At 39.6% G+C, this 15,978-nt stretch overlaps 1 protein-coding gene across 5 annotated transcripts in view; it reads right to left on the minus strand.

The window, feature by feature from the left end:
* The window catches only part of mctp1a (multiple C2 domains, transmembrane 1a), a 631,196-nt gene that overhangs the window by 330,580 nt on the left and 284,638 nt on the right, over positions 1–15,978 (minus strand). For 3 of the 5 annotated variants that reach the window (XM_072583115.1, XM_072583100.1, XM_072583131.1), the window contains exon 7: positions 538–576. The exons of the other annotated variants lie outside the window; for them this stretch is intronic. In XM_072583115.1, coding sequence (XP_072439216.1) covers positions 538–576 — 39 coding nt within the window. The remainder of the gene's footprint in view (positions 1–537; positions 577–15,978) is intronic. 5 annotated transcript variants of the gene reach the window in all.

Consider the following 15,978-nt stretch of genomic DNA (forward strand, 5'->3'; position numbering starts at 1 on the left):
AATTCCCATGGCTAGAGTTTGAAATCTATATATATATATTATTATATAGCTGTTATCAAAAAAAGACGAGGAGAAAGTGAGGACTGCAGATGCTGGAGATCAGAGCTTAAAAATGTGTTGCTGGAAAAGCGCAGCAGGTCAGACAGCATCAAAGGAGAAGGAGAATCAATAAAAAGCACTGTTGGCAATGTAGAACTATTAGATGTTAACAATCAGAACAATATCTGTTGTCTAGTTTCTTTCTAAGATTAGTTTGTGAGGACAGTAACTTACATCATGTTTCCACATGATCTAGGGATTACTATAATTATCCTGTGACAAAATAAATTTCAGAGACTTTCCTTATGTACAGAATATCCTAAAAATCCAAATTCTATAAAAGCAATTTGATGATGGTTGACCACTTAGTGAGAATGGAAAAATAGTCATTGTGAATATATCGCAATTTTAAAACAGAAAGATGCAAGTTAAAAGGCAGTTATGATTTCTCCCTATCATCCCATGCTAAGAGCAAACAATTATCAGACTATCTATTACCTTGCATGATGGTGTCCAATTCCTTCTCAAAATCATATTCTGTGGAAAGGATAAAATATTTAAATACCACTGATGAGCAATGTTAATCATTATTTGTATATAATTAATGATATGGGAAGTAATGCTGCCAATAGAGAAAATTAGGGCAATGTAGGGTGAGGGATTTAACATAACATATTGTGCTTTATATAGATGGAATGTTTAATAACCAAGTAAAAATGAATGAAGGTCATGGTGGCTAAGCAAGAGGCCTAACCTGAATTCATACTTATTTTTCATGGAATTTACAGCATATATTTTATTTCATGCTTCTCTAAGTTCGATTATTGTCACATTAACATTCTATTCCTAATAATCAGTTTGCAGAGGCAAAATTGCTTACTGAACTGATGATTAAAAGACCTTAGAAAAATAGTACTAGTCCAATTGCAAGAAAACTTGGAAATTAAAATTTAATAATGTATAAAGAATTTGGTTCAATAATGCCTTTACGTTGCATATTTAGTGTTGATGCTCTTGTCATCAAGCCTAAGTCTGCACACGATTTACTCTGGATTGAAACTGTTGAACTGAGTGGCACCTCCTTCATTTGGTAGTCTCACTAATTGTATTTGTTTAACGTTGCATAGTCATAGAGTCATCGAGTCCTACAATGCTATCAAAATTGGTTAACAAATTGCTTAGAGATCTACAAAGCAAGATTTTTCACAACTCTTTAACCTCAAATTCCTAAACATTAGTACGTTACACTGCGTGTGCCCAAGAATATGCAAAAGCCCCTCTTGAACGGAGTGGTTTCAGCAGTAAGATCTAAGCAATATTATATGGCTGTGCTTTGCTGGAGCTTAATGTGCACCATTACCTACTAATGCTCAAGCATCGAAAGACATTCTGTGTTGTAAAACTCATCACTTCAAACTCAATGGTGTCCTGAATTATATGGAATTTTTAAAGAGGTACTTTGCATATTGAGTATAGAATAGATTGAAATGTTTCACAAAAATTGCATGAATATATTGATCATTAATCGTTCTCATTGTCATTCCAATGACAGAAATCATGAGTTAGCTCCTTCCAACCTTAGGCTTAATGAAAGGAGGTTTTGTTGCCACAGGGAGATTGAAGCATGCCTTGACCACAATTAAGTGGGTCTGCCCACTGTGTTTCCCATTACATCAGGCTGAATTAAGTCTAGCCCAAACATTTGTCAACCAGTTAATGAGATCTCTTCCCCATGAGAATGCATTTCCTTTCACCTCATCACCTGAATATACAACTGGAATCAGTAACTTATCAGATTGGATCTTATAGACACACCTGGAGGCTCATCTCTTGCCCATGGAGCAGGCAAAATACCATATTGACCCTCTGGCATTGCCAGCCATTATTAATGATCACTCAGGCACATAACAGGCAGCAACAGGATCAAGGATGCTTCGGTCGTTATCCTGCTGACTGACAGCTCTCAGTCAATCTAAACCTGCCAACTCCTTTGAATGGCACAGCCACTGAGGAAGTCGTATGCTGCCTGAATATCATCTACCAGAGGCCCAAGATTAAGGGGTGAGACTGGTTACTGATAATTAACGGCCAGAAGGATTTTCTGCAGTTGTAGGCAGATGTCAGCAGTAAGGTCAGACATTGACCCCCTAGTGGACTACGTCTTTCTCAAAGTTGCATTCCTGGATCAGGCAGTGATCCACTTCCATCACACAGCAGGCTCTAGTCTGTGACCTAAATACCCAATTCTCATTGTATACTTTTATATGTATTTAATAATAGAAGTTACTACATTAGACTGTGCATTATGCCATACTTTAATAAGAAAACAAAGCTGCAGAATAAATCAATTTATGAGTATGTAATATCTCGCCAGGACCACTACATATTTCCATGCTGTAATATAAAAGGACTTACATGATGGCTTGGTTTGTCCAAAAGGAAGTTTGCTGCATACTCTTTGAATACTTGTTAAATAATGTTGTTAGGTAGACTTGTTTACAAATAAAGCAATGGAGACTGTATTCTACTAATGTGCAAATTATTGTTAGTACTCATTTTTCAGAATGCAGGAATGTATTCTTAGATATACAATAAATGTATTTTTCACAATTGAACAGAATCTTTGGAAACGAGGAAATGTAAGATAAATTTTCAGTTCACCACATCGTGGTAATTTGGTGAAGTAGATACCCTGCCAATTATAGCAGCCACCGAGCTTTAACTGTATTGATGATAGGTGGGTGATCCATTCTGCCCGAATGCAGAAATGGGGGAAGGATAAAAATTCACAATCTTGGTATGTTACAGAGTTTGATTATGCGACTCATTCATGCAATATTTTCCTCTTTTGGTATTGCAATTATATGTACAAATAATAAAATAGAATGGCAAAGGTGACCCTGAAATGACCAACAAGGGAAATTAGAGATAGAATTAGATCGATGCAAGGGGCAAAACATTTGCTAAAATGTGCAGCTGACCAGAGGACAGGGAGCAGTTTACATTTTGGCAAAGGGTGCCAAAGGAATTGATTAACAAGGGAAAAGAGAGTATGAGAGTAAGCTTGCGAGGACATTACAAACTAATTTTAAAAGCTCCGTAGTTGTGTGAAAAGAAAAACAAAGTTTAGTGACGAAAAAGGTCGGTCCCTAACAATCAGAAACATGAGAAATGATAATGGGGAGCAAAAAGAGGGCAAACCAGTTTAAATACATAATTTGGTCTGTCTTAATAACAGAGGACACAAGTAAAGGCCCAAAAATGTTGGGGAATACGTGGTCTAATGAGGGAGAGGAACTGAAGAAATTCAGCAATAGTAGGAAAATGGTGTTGGGAAATTGATGAGATTAAACAGCAACAGATTTCCAAGACCTAATAATCTACATCTCAGAATACTTAATTAAGTGGTCCTAGAAATAGTGGATGCATTGATGGTAATGTTTCAAGATTCGATATAGATCCTAGAACAGGTGAACAGAAAACGTGATGATAGACCTGTGAGCCTGACATTGGGAGAACTCTAGAGTCTATATTAAAAGATTTAATGGCAAACCACTTGGAAAACAGTTACAGGATTAGATAGAGTTATCTTGAATTTACGAAAGGGAAATAATGCGCAAGAAACCTACTTAATTCCTCATGGATAGGGGTAGTTGATAGGGAGAGCAAGTCACTGTTCACTTGGAGTTTCAGAAAGCACTTGATAAAGTCCCACATAAGAGATTAGCATGTAAAATTAAAGGACATGGGATTGGAAGATGTGCACTGACATGGACAGAAAACTGGCAAGCTGTTAGGAAATGAACAGAAGATAAATGGATCATTTTCTGAGTGGTAGCCAGTAACCAGTGAAGTTGCACAGGGATCAGTGCTTGGCTGCTAGCTATTCCACAATACATAATAATGATTTAGATGAGGGCACTAAATGTGATATCTCCAAGTTTATATACAACATAAAGCTGGCTTGGAATGTGAACTGTGAGGCAAATGTAGAGATGGGAGGCTACAGACTAGTGCTATTACTGCAAGACTACTAATCCAGAGACCCAACTAATGTTCTGGGGACTTGGGTTCAAACTCCACCTTGACAGATGGTGAAATTTGAATTTAGAGTCATAGAGATGTACAGAATGGAAACAGACCCTTTAGTCCAATGCCAATCAGCTATCCCAACCCAATCTGGTCCCACCTGCCAGCACCCGGCCCATATCCCTCCAAACCCTTCCTATTCATATACCCATCCAAATGCTTCTTAAATGTTGCAATTGTACCAGCCTCCACCACTTCCTCTGGCAGCTCATTCCATACACGTATCACCCTCTGTGTAAAAAGATTGCCCCTTAGGTCTCTTTTATATCTTTCCCCTCTCATCCTAAACCTATGCCGTCTAGTTCTGGACTCCCCGACCCCAGGGAAAAGACTTTGCCTATTTACCCTATTCATGCCCCTCGTAATTTTGTAGACCTCCAATAAGGTCACCCCTCAGCCTCCGATGCTCCAGGGAAAACAGCCCCAGCCTGTTCAGCTTCTCCCTATAGCTCAAGGCCTCCAACCCTGGCAACACCCTTGTAAATTTTATCTGAACACTTTCAAGTTTCACAACATCTTTCCGATAGGAAGGAGACCAGAATTGCACGCAATATTCCAACAGTGGCCTAACCAATGTCCTGTACAGCTGCAACATGACCTCCCAACTCCTGTACTCAATACTCTGACCAATAAAGGAAAGCATACCAAATGCCTTCTTCACTATCCTATCTACCTGCGATTCCATTTTCAAGGAGCTATGAACCTGTGCACTCCAAGGCCTCTTTATACAGCAACAGCCCCCAGGACCTTACCATTAAGTATATAAGTCCTGCGAAGATTTGCTTTCCCAAAATGCAGCACCTCGCATTTATGTGAATTAAACTCCATCTGCCGCATCCCAGCCCATTGGCCCATTTGGTCAAGTTCCTGTTGTAATCTGAGGTAACCCTCTTCGTTGTCCACTTCACCTCCACTGTACCTCTTATGCTCTCATCCAAATCATGTATGTTAATTCCAAAAAGTAGAGGACCCAGCACCGATCCTTGTGGCACTCCACTGGTCACAGGCCTCCAGTCTGAAAAACAACCCTCCACCACCATTCTCTGTCATCTACCTTTGGGCCAGTTCTGTATCCACATGGCTAGTTCTCCCTGTATTCCGTGAGATCTAACCTTGCTAAAAGTCTCCTATGGGGAACCTTGTCGAACGCCTTACTGAAGTCCATATAGATCACATCTACCACTCTGCCCTAATCAATCCTCTTTGTTACTTCTTCAAAAAACTCAATCAAGTTTGTGAGACATGATTTCCCATGCACAAAGCCATGTTGACTATCCATAATCAGTCCTTGCCTTTCCAAATACATGTACATCCTGTCCCTCAGGATTCCCTCCAACAACTTGCCCACCACCGACATCAGACTCATTGGTCTATAGTTCCCTGGCTTGTCATTACCACCCTTCTTAAACAGTGGCACCATGTTTGCCAACCTTCAGTCTTCCAGCACCTCATCTGTGACTATCGATGATACAAATATCTCAGCAAGAGGTCCAGCAATCACTTCTCGAGCTTCCCACAGAGTTCTAGGGGACACCTGATCAGATCCTGGGGATTTATCCACCTTTACCCGTTTCAAGGCATCCAGCACTTGCTCCTCTGTAAAATGGACATTTTGCAAGATGTCACCATCTATTTCCTGACAGTTTATATCTTCCATATCCTTTTCCACAATAAGTACTGATGCAAAATACTCATTTAGAATCTCCCCCAATTTCTGCAGCCCCACACAAAGGCCGCCTTGCTGATCTTTGAGGGGCCATATTCTCTCCCTCGTTACCCTTTTGTCCTTAATGCATTTGTAAAAACTCTTGGGACTGTCCTTAATTCTACTTCCCAAAGCTATCTCATGTCCCCTTTTTGTCCTCCTGATTTCCCGCTTAAGTATACTCCTATTTCCTTTAAACTCTTCCAGGGATTCACTCATTCTATCCTGTCTATACCTTACATATGCTTCCTTCTTTTTCTTAACCAAACTCTCAATTTCTTTAGTCATCCAGCATTCCCTATAACTATCAGCCTTTCCTTTCACCCTAATAGGAATATACTTTCTCTGGATTCTCGTTATCTCATTTCTGAAGGCTTCCCATTTTCCAGCCATCCCTTTACCTGAGAACATCTGCCCCCCTTCAGCTTTCGAAAGTTCTTGCCTAATACCGTCAAAATTGGCCTTTCTCCAATTTAGAACTTCAACATTTAGATCTGGTCCATCCTGTTCCATCATTATTTTAAAGCTAATAGAATTATGGTCGCTGCCCCCAAAGTGCTTCCCCACTGACACCTCAGTCACCTGCCCTGCCTTATTTCCCAAGAGTAAGTCAAGTTTGCACCTTCTCTAATAGATACATCCACATACTGAATCAGAAAATTGTCTTGTACACACTTAACAAATTCCTCTCCATCTAAACCCTTAACACAATGGCAGTCCCAGTCTATGTTTGGAAAGTTAAAATCCCCTCCCATAACCACCCTATTATTATAGCTGAGACCTCCTTACAAGTTTGTTTCTCAATTTCCCTCTGACTATTAGGGGGGTCTATAATACAATCCCAATAAGGTTATCATCCCTTTCTTATTTCTCAGTTCCACCCAAATAACTTCCCTGGATGTATTTCCGGGAATATCCTCCTGTAATGCTATCCGTTATCAAAACTGCCACTCCCCCTCCTCTCTTGCCTCCCTTTTTATCCTTCCTGTAGCATTTGTATCCTGGAACATTCAGCTGCCAGTCCTGCCCATCCCTGAGGCATGTTTCTGTAATTGCTATGATATCCCAGTCCCATGTTCCTAGCCATGAATTCTGAATGACGAGTCCGCTTAAGACCACAAAACTGTTATGCTTGTCAGAAAAATCCATGTGGATCACTAATTCCTTTTAGGAAAGAAACTGCAGTCCTTACCTAGTCTGGCCTACATGTGACTCATGACCCACAGCAATATGATTGACTCTTAATTTCTCTCTTGGCAACTATGGATTTGCAATAACTACTGGCCTAGCCAGTGGCACCCACATCCTCTGAGTGAATTTAAAAAATGCTTCAGTGTGATTTGGAGCGAATGGGCAAATGCATGGAAGATGCAATATAATGGGAGTAAAATATGAGGTTAACCATTTTGGTTACAAATATAGGAAGGCAGATAATTACTTGAATCGCAATAGATTTGGAAAGGGAGAAGTGCAACAAGACCTGAGGGTTCTTGCACACCAGTCACTGTAAGCAATCATGCAGGTGCTGTCCATGGTGAGGAAGATAATTTGAATGTTGGCCACCAGAGTGAGAGAATCTAAGTACAGGGGTAGAAATGTCTTAGTGCAATTGTATGGGGACTTGATGAGACCACATCTGGAGTACTGTTTGCAATTTTGGTCTCCTTATCTGAGGATGTACTGGCTATAGAGAGAGTGCATAAAAGGTTTATCAGACTCATTCATGGGATGGCAGTTCTGATGTACAAAGGGAGACTTATCGGTTAGGACAGTACTCACTGGTGTTAAAAGAATGAGAGGAGTTGTCATAGAAATATATAAATTTCCAACAGGACTAGATAAGGTGAATGCGAGGAAGGATGTCCTTGATGACTACAGACAGTGAAGAACCAGGGATCACATTGTAAGGATACTGGGTAGGCCATTAAGGACTGAGGTGAGGAGAAATGTCTTCACCCAGACACTGGAGGACTCCCAAATCCCTCTGAGCTACTTTTTTGCATTGAAATAATGTACCATTTTTCTATTCTTCTTGATAAAGAACAAAACCTCACACTTCATCATATTGTATTTCACCTGCTAAGAGTTTGCCTACTCACTTAATTTGTCTAAGATCACTTTGTAGACTCCGTAACAGCCTCACTCCTTGCAATCCCACCTCTTCTTGTGTAATCAGCAAACGTGGCTATAGTACATTCACTTTCCTCTTCCAAGTCATTAACACGTATTGTAAATAATCTTGGCCCCAGCACTGATCCTTGTAGTATTAGTTACAGGTTACAATCCAGATAATGTGCCCTTTATCCTAGCTCACTGTCTCTGATTAATTCAGCAATTGTCTGTCCATGCTAGTGTACTATCCCCAGCAGCATGGACTCTTATACTAAATGGCCTCGATTTGGTAAAGGAAATTGCAACAAAAAAGTTATATACTTTTTAATGACCACCGTATGAAAACTGCCATATGAATTTTGCCCTCAGTACATTGTATAAGTATGAAATTATATCACTGCTTCTTCCAATTTATGTGAATAATTTATTTGTCACAGGATTTTATTAATGCTTGCAGCATTCTGATAGAACTATCAATGAATTATCTCTATGTAAATTTTTCATGAGAATGTATGTCATACTTAAAGATCAAGAGCAACAGCAAAGGCTTTAGTGCAAAGTTACTTATTATCAATTGTTTTAATAGAACTTGAGTATTGCTGAAGATACAGATTTATCAAAACTTTTCATCTTGCACTCATCAGGACAATTCACAGTATGGACTAATATAAAGGCATACATATCTAATGGATGACAGGAGAGTGCTGCCTGGTGAGAAAGTGGATTCTGATTTCAAGTGACGGAGATGATTAAGCCCAAATATCTGCCTCTTGAAATAGTAAAAATAGTATCCTATCAAAATCCCTTTAAGTCTTTCACTGAACCATTTTTAGTGATTAACCCCATATGAAGATTTGAAAATTGTTACAAACTCTCAGTGAGACTTGGAAGAAGAAAGTACAAGGACCTTGAGAGCAGGGGTCTGTTACAGCAGAGCTATAAACCCCCAAAATTCCAGCTTGTGACCCAACTTGGGGTCCTGCAAACTCCCCAGCAAACTTCTGGAAGCCCTGGTTTAACCAATAATGTTTAACCTTCAACATTTCACCATCAACATTTTCCTCTTAACTCCCACTTAACTCCCTCAAAGTCTCTTCGGCCAAAGTATCAATCATCAACCTGTTTAGCCCTTTTCCAGGATGGGTGGGACAGATGAACTCCACATGGTTCTCCTTAGATGGGAAATACGACGGCAGATTTATGGTCCAGCCTTTATCGACTATCAAAAAGTAAAGGTCATGTCAGTACTTCCTCACTGTCATGAACTTACAACTAACTAGTCTTGAGTGGATGATCACATCTCTGGAGGCACAGCATGAGTTGCCTGTTCCTTAGATAGTGAGACTGCCATGCAAATATATATTTCTCTAGAGACAGCCTTTCTGAAAATTCATATTGGCAGAAGAATAAAGTGTAGAATGTTCTAAGGTCTGTGGATTTGATGTTCTGGCATGTACAGTCAAGTCATCAATTGTGCACAACTATCAATGGGTATCTTGGCAGACACATCTTGCTCAGGAGATAAAATATTTTGGAAGTTCCTGTAATTACTGTTTCAAGCAAAGAAATAGGCTAAACTCTGAACTCAACAAAATCACCTTCTTTTCAGAAATAGGAGAAGTCAGCTGGGCAGTCCATCCAGCAGGCTTCTTGTCTCCAGTTCAAGACCTAATAAAATAAGCAAAACAGTATCCACACCAGATACTGTTCAAGCAACCCCGTAGTATGTTTGCAGAAAAACATGCAGTTATTATGAGTCATATGAATTCTATGAAGGATTGATAGACAGAATTCCAATGTCTACAGTGACTTTTCAACACAGTCTTTTAAAGAAATCATGACAGGTATTTCTGCAAAATGAAAAGTAATTAATTTGTACATAATCCTTCAAAACTTAAATCATCCAAGAAATATTTAATATGATGTTGCTTCATAACACTTCTACCCTTTAAAAAATGAAAAGCTATTTTTAAGTGCACTTCATTATAATGTGTGGACAAATTAAAATTTTAGAAAATTCTGACACATTCACAAATGCATTCTCATTTGCTTGTTCCATGTAACCTATGCAAATATCGCTGATACCTTCACTGTACTTAAATGCTTCAAACAAAGTTGCCTCCTTAACAAAGCATCTGCACTTATATTATCTTTTCCTGCAATGTGAACAATCTTTATGTGCTAAGGTTATAATAGCAAACTCCATTGGAATAATCTGGCTTTTTAAAACATTTTTTCCACAGCTGGGAGGTTATGTTTGGCACATTCTAATGTCTCTCTGCTGCTGTGATGGATATACAGGTATATTTCAAAATGTTTAAGAGCCATTGAAATCCCAAGGTTTTTTGTCTACGATTGAATATCTTATTTGGTGGTATTTTAGCGTTATTGGTAAAAATATTCTACTGACTTCGCCATGCCTACCCATCTTCTTGTTATAAAACAGCACCCACTCCCAGATCATTAGAACTAACTGCTACTTTGAAGGGCTTAGTGAAATCTGATGCAGTCAAACTGGTTCATTGATCAAAATGGCTTTCAACTTCTCAAAAGATGCCAGGCACTCTCCTAATCACACAACCTTGAATGTCACAAAGTAGATCACTTTTGTGCAGTTTGCTGGAAGCTGCAGGATTGGATACAAAGTGAAAGGAGCCCTGACTGCAAGTACAACAAACCAAGATATAGCTCTGACACAGATGTGAAACCAAGTGGGAGCACTGCTACATGTGCGGGGAAAGTAAACAAGGTGCCTGCTTAAGAGTTATGATACCTTGTCAAAAGGAAAAGTACTGCCTCTTTCTAAAATTGAATCAAATAAACTTACAGTCATACTCAAAGATACAGTTACTCAAACTCTTTTGTTGGGGAAAGACAAGACTTTTCCACTAGAGACAGACATGAGTTCCAAAGATCTAGTAAATGGTATTAGTGGGGAATAAATTCCTGCACTATTGCATTGGGTGCACCTAGAAAGCTGAAAAGAATGGGATCTCTACTTTGTACAAACTCCTTTGCCAGGTTGAGACCACATTCATCTTTTCCAGATTGTGACAGAAGGCTATCTGGCAGATCTGTGAAGGTATGAAGCACCTCAGAGTATATTACCACCTATATGCTGTCCCATTTAAGTCTTCAACTGATTCCTCTGCTGCAAAATATATCTGTGCCATTGCTGTCTGATGAGTCGTGACACAGCTATGGATTAAAAAATGGAGAAGTAGAGGGAAACTATAATGCTAGGATGGCATCTTAGGGCAAACAGAGTCTCAGAGTCCAAACAGAGAACAAATGGTCTTAAATATTTTGTACTCCAGTATGTTCCTTGCTGCTGCCTGACCCTGCTGTGCTTTTCCAGCACCACTCTAATCTTGACTCTGATCTCCAGTACCTGGAGTCCTCTCATTCGCCCTGTTCCTTGTCGCTGCTTTGTTTGCATTGTATGTGCTGTATCCTCGTGCAGTAAGATAGCAGAGGTGATCATCAGCCAGATGCATTTGCAAGAATGTGTTGAGATCCAGAGCCAATCTCTGTGTTCTCATGTTCGTGCAAAACTGGCAGAAACTGCTGAAAAATGACACAACTGTGACCATGAAAACAGTCACTGACCAAGATGATCCTGGAATCATGGTGATATACGAACAGGATGCTGATGTAGTGGTAACTCTTAGAATTATGGAACATCACCGTGTTCACATTTGAAGCCCCCAGAGCCACAGCATGTGCACACTGGAAATGCTAGTAGGGAACATTCAATAGCTCTCTCCTCCCGCTTCTCTTCAGTCAGTGAGAAAAACAATGGAAATTCTCTCCTCTGCATCCCGAAGCGATGATGGATGGTAACCTGAGATGGTGTTGATGTCATTTACCTCTGCCTGGAAGGATCCACTTGAGGGCAACAACAAACCTTAATGGCCCTTGGCAGTACCATCCTAGCCCTGCTATACAGCTGTAAGTTGACAGGAGGTGGCACCACCCTACCGTGACCATCCCTTAGTGAAACTCAGGTGCCTCACAAATTGCTCCTGAGCTGATGTAGTGATTGAAGGGTAACAACTCTAGGTTAGTGGTCTACCTAAAGTCTTCTCCCCCTTTCCCAGTGTTTTTCCTGTTGTTGTCTGAGTTCCAATTTCATATGATGCTGTAACCCAATACAGCCTGAAACTATGGACTCATTAGTTACAACAGATTTTCTCCAAGCAGAGCAGAAAACCTTTCCAATGTTCTTGTCAGCATCTACTATGACTCCTCTGAAGATTCAAAAAACTAGTCCTCCAAGGTCTTCCTTCCTTGGAAAGGTCCTCCAAGAATGCAGCCCAGTTTTATGATGGCTGCATGAGCAAAAGTAAATCATAAACTCCTCAATGCATGTTCAGTTAGGAGTGACTATGAGAGGGCCTGAACTAGGCGTGCGTTATCAATGAACAGTTTGTGTACAATCATCCTTCAAAGCAGTTGGGCCATTGCTTCTGGAGTATGCACCATTTGCTTTTGCTAGCAGCGTGTCAGTCAAAGCATGCTTTACAGCTAAAGTTGACTGAAGTATTTCAGTTGTCATTATTTCTCCATAGAGGCCAATTCCACAGCCAGTGTGAGTTGTGTATTTGGCTTTTTTGAATTGCTGCTCTTTTTGATGTTTCTCCTGTCATTCAAATTGTTCTGTCATCATTTAGTTTACAAGAAAATACTAAGTGATTTATTTTAAGCTTCCCGGAAGATTGTAAGCACGTACTTCTAGTCTTCAATCACCATCCTGCCCCTCTTTACCTTGCTCTCTTTTCAACTGTTGCAGCCGTGAGAATGTTAGGACAGACAAAGAAATGAATGAGAACAGCCAAAGCCAATAAGAAAATATTCTGGACAATTACTCAACCAATCTGTACCAGTTTGACATTGTTCAGCAGCTTTTAAATCTCCAAGATCTGTCTTTTTTTCTCCTTCATCAGTGTTTATATTTTCAACTGTTATACTCTGGTCAACTATTATGCTCTTGTCTTTAGAATTCCATTTTCAGAGCTCTTCTCATTGACAAAATTACAGTATTAAGAATGAATGTGAATGTCCATTAAATTATTATTTCCACCCTCCAAAACCATTCTTATTTTCATCCTGAACAGCATACTTTCTTTTCCTGAGATATGTGACAATGGTAAAAGTAAGTTGCAGAACCAGAGTGAGAGAAACTTTGCCAGGGTGAGACTGAGACAGTGAGTAACTGGAAATTTGTCTCCAAGTGGAAATTCAAGTAAAAAGGAAAAGATGTGCTTTAATTAAGGATGATGCAAGAAATAGAGTCTCCAGTGAGAGGTGAGTAGGAGAAGAAAAAAGGTGTAGATCATGAAGCTTACCTGCTCTGAGACCAATGGCAATGTGACATCACAAAGTAGGGAAAGTATCTGATTAGTGATTAGAATTGGTCAGTATTTCCAATACGTAAAGTGAAGACTGGAGACTTAGTATGTGTTTAAGTGTCTAGTCTTTACTTCTCTCTGCTTTCTGAGAACAAGTTTAAGTTTTCATGATAAGTCCATACTTATTCTAAAGATAACAAACAGTTTTTGAGTTATGTGATGGCAAGGTAGAAGGCATGCAGATATACACATCTGCATGCAATGTCACCGACTACACAAAGTTGAGCTCCCACTTTTGGAAACTGAGAAGTGGCTGGAGCACTGTTGTGCAACTTCAAGATAGAGGACTACATGTATAGCACATATAGATAGGTGGCCACACTGCAGGTTAGAAGTGTGCACGCAGAGAGAGAATGGGTAACTGATGCATAGTCTAAGAAAATCAGGCAGATAGTGCAGGAGTCCCGAGTCTAATGTGCTTGCCAATTGGTATTCCATTTTGGAAACTGGAGAAGGTTCCTCAGGAGTGTGCAACCAGAACCAAGCTCAAGACATCACAGGTGAATCAGCTGTACAGTGGTGGAGAAAGGAGAGTGGAAAAATGATAGTCATGAGGGATTCTGCACTCAGGAGATCAGACAGGCCTTTTTTGTGGGAGTAAACGTGACTCGAGGATGGTGTGCTGCCTCCTTAGTGCCAAGGTCGAAGATGTTATGGAGCAGCTGCAGGATATCCTTCTGGTTGACAGGGATCAGCCATAAGTTATGTCTCACGTGGGTACCAACAACATATGTGGGAAGAAAAATGAGTTGCTGAAGGCAGATTTAAGGGAGTCAGAAGCAATTAAAAAGCAGGATCTCAAGAAGATGAATCTCCTTCCCAGTGTCATGTGCTAGTGAGCATAAAAACAGGAGGCTTGATCATTTGAATATGGGCTGGGGAACTGGTGTTGGAGGGATGGTTTCAAATTTCTAAGGAATTGGGACCAGATCTGTGGTAGATGGAACCTGTACAAGCTGGATAGATTGCACATTAACAGGACAGGGACTGATATCCTTGCAGGAAGATTTGCTAGGTATAAATCAGGAGATGAGAAAACATATAACATGGAAACACAGTTATCATGGGTGACTTCAATCTACATATGGACTGAGCAAACCAATTGAGCATCAAAGCTGTGAAGAATGAGTTTCTAGAATACACTAGGGGTGCTTTCTAGAGCAGCATGTTGAGGAGTCAACTAGAGGACATGCTATTTTAGATTTAGTATTGTATGATAAAAAAGGATTCATTGACAATCTTACTGTAAAAGAATCTTTAGGGATGAGTGACAATAATATGATGGAATTTTACATTATGTTTGAAAGTGAGGTAGTTCATTCTGAAGTAATGGTGCTAAATTTGCATAAGGGTAATTATGAAGACATATGATGCAAATTGGTTAAGCTGGATTGGGAAAATACACTATACATGATCATACATAGGCAATGAATTATCTGTAAAAGCTATTCCATGGCTTACAGCAACTATACATTCCTTCAAGGTACAAAAATTAAAAAGGTCAGTCAACTGTGGCTAATGAAAGAAGTTCAGGATTATTTAAAATCATATTGACAAACTTGTTGGATGTTTTTGAAGACGTTTCTAACAAAGTAAATTAAGGAAAGCCAATGGATGCAGCATCCTTAGACTTTTAGAAAGATTTTGTTGGAAGTCTCGCACAGCATATTGGATAGGCAGTAATGTATTAGCATGGACCATTTATTGACTAACAGAGAGAAGGAATAAATCTCACATTGACAGGCTGTGAGTATGACAAGGATTTGGGCCCCAGCTGTTCCCAATACATATCAATGATTTGTAGAAGGGTACTAAATGTAGCATTTTCAGATTTGAAGCTAATGCAAATCTAAGTGGGAATGAATTATGCGGAAGATGTAAAGTGGCTTCATGGGGATTTGGACAAGCTTCATGTACGGTTAAGAACATAGCCGATGGAATATAATATGGAACAATGTGAGGGTATCCACCTTGGGAAAAAAAACGGATATGCAGAGTATTTCTTAAATGATAAGAGGTTGCAAAGTGTAGAGATACAAAGGGATATCTTTGTCAATAACTAACGGAAGGCCAATGTGCAGGTGCATTAAGTTATTAGGAAGCATAATGGAGTGTTAGCCTTTAGCACAACAGAGTTTGAGTACAGGAGCAATGAAGTTTTCCTTCAGCTGCTTAGGAGCTTGGTAAGACTACATCTATGTGTATGCTTGATCTTTTTATCACAGGAAAAAATATTACTGCCTTAGTGAGAGTGCAATAAAGGTTCATCAGACTTGTTTCCAGATTGGAAGGAATGTCTGATAAAGAAACATTGGACAAACTGGGCCTGCATTCTCCAGAGTTTCAAAGAATGTGAGGTGATCTCATTAAAATCTACAAAATACCTGAATGTATAGATGGGCTAGATGCAGGTAAGATGTTTCCCTAGATTGGGGAGTCTAAAGCCATGGGTACAATTTAAAAATAAGGCAGGCACCACTTAGATCTGAGATGGGAAGAAATTATTTTACTCAGAAATTAGTGACTCTCTGGACTTCTCTCCAAAAGAGAGCTGTGGAGGCTCATTCTTTCAGTATATTTAAGGCAAAGATTGATAGATTTCTAATTACAAGGAATCTACAT

Source organism: Chiloscyllium punctatum, chromosome 2, assembly GCF_047496795.1.
Source record: "Chiloscyllium punctatum isolate Juve2018m chromosome 2, sChiPun1.3, whole genome shotgun sequence".
Taxonomy (NCBI): Eukaryota; Metazoa; Chordata; class Chondrichthyes; order Orectolobiformes; family Hemiscylliidae; genus Chiloscyllium; species Chiloscyllium punctatum.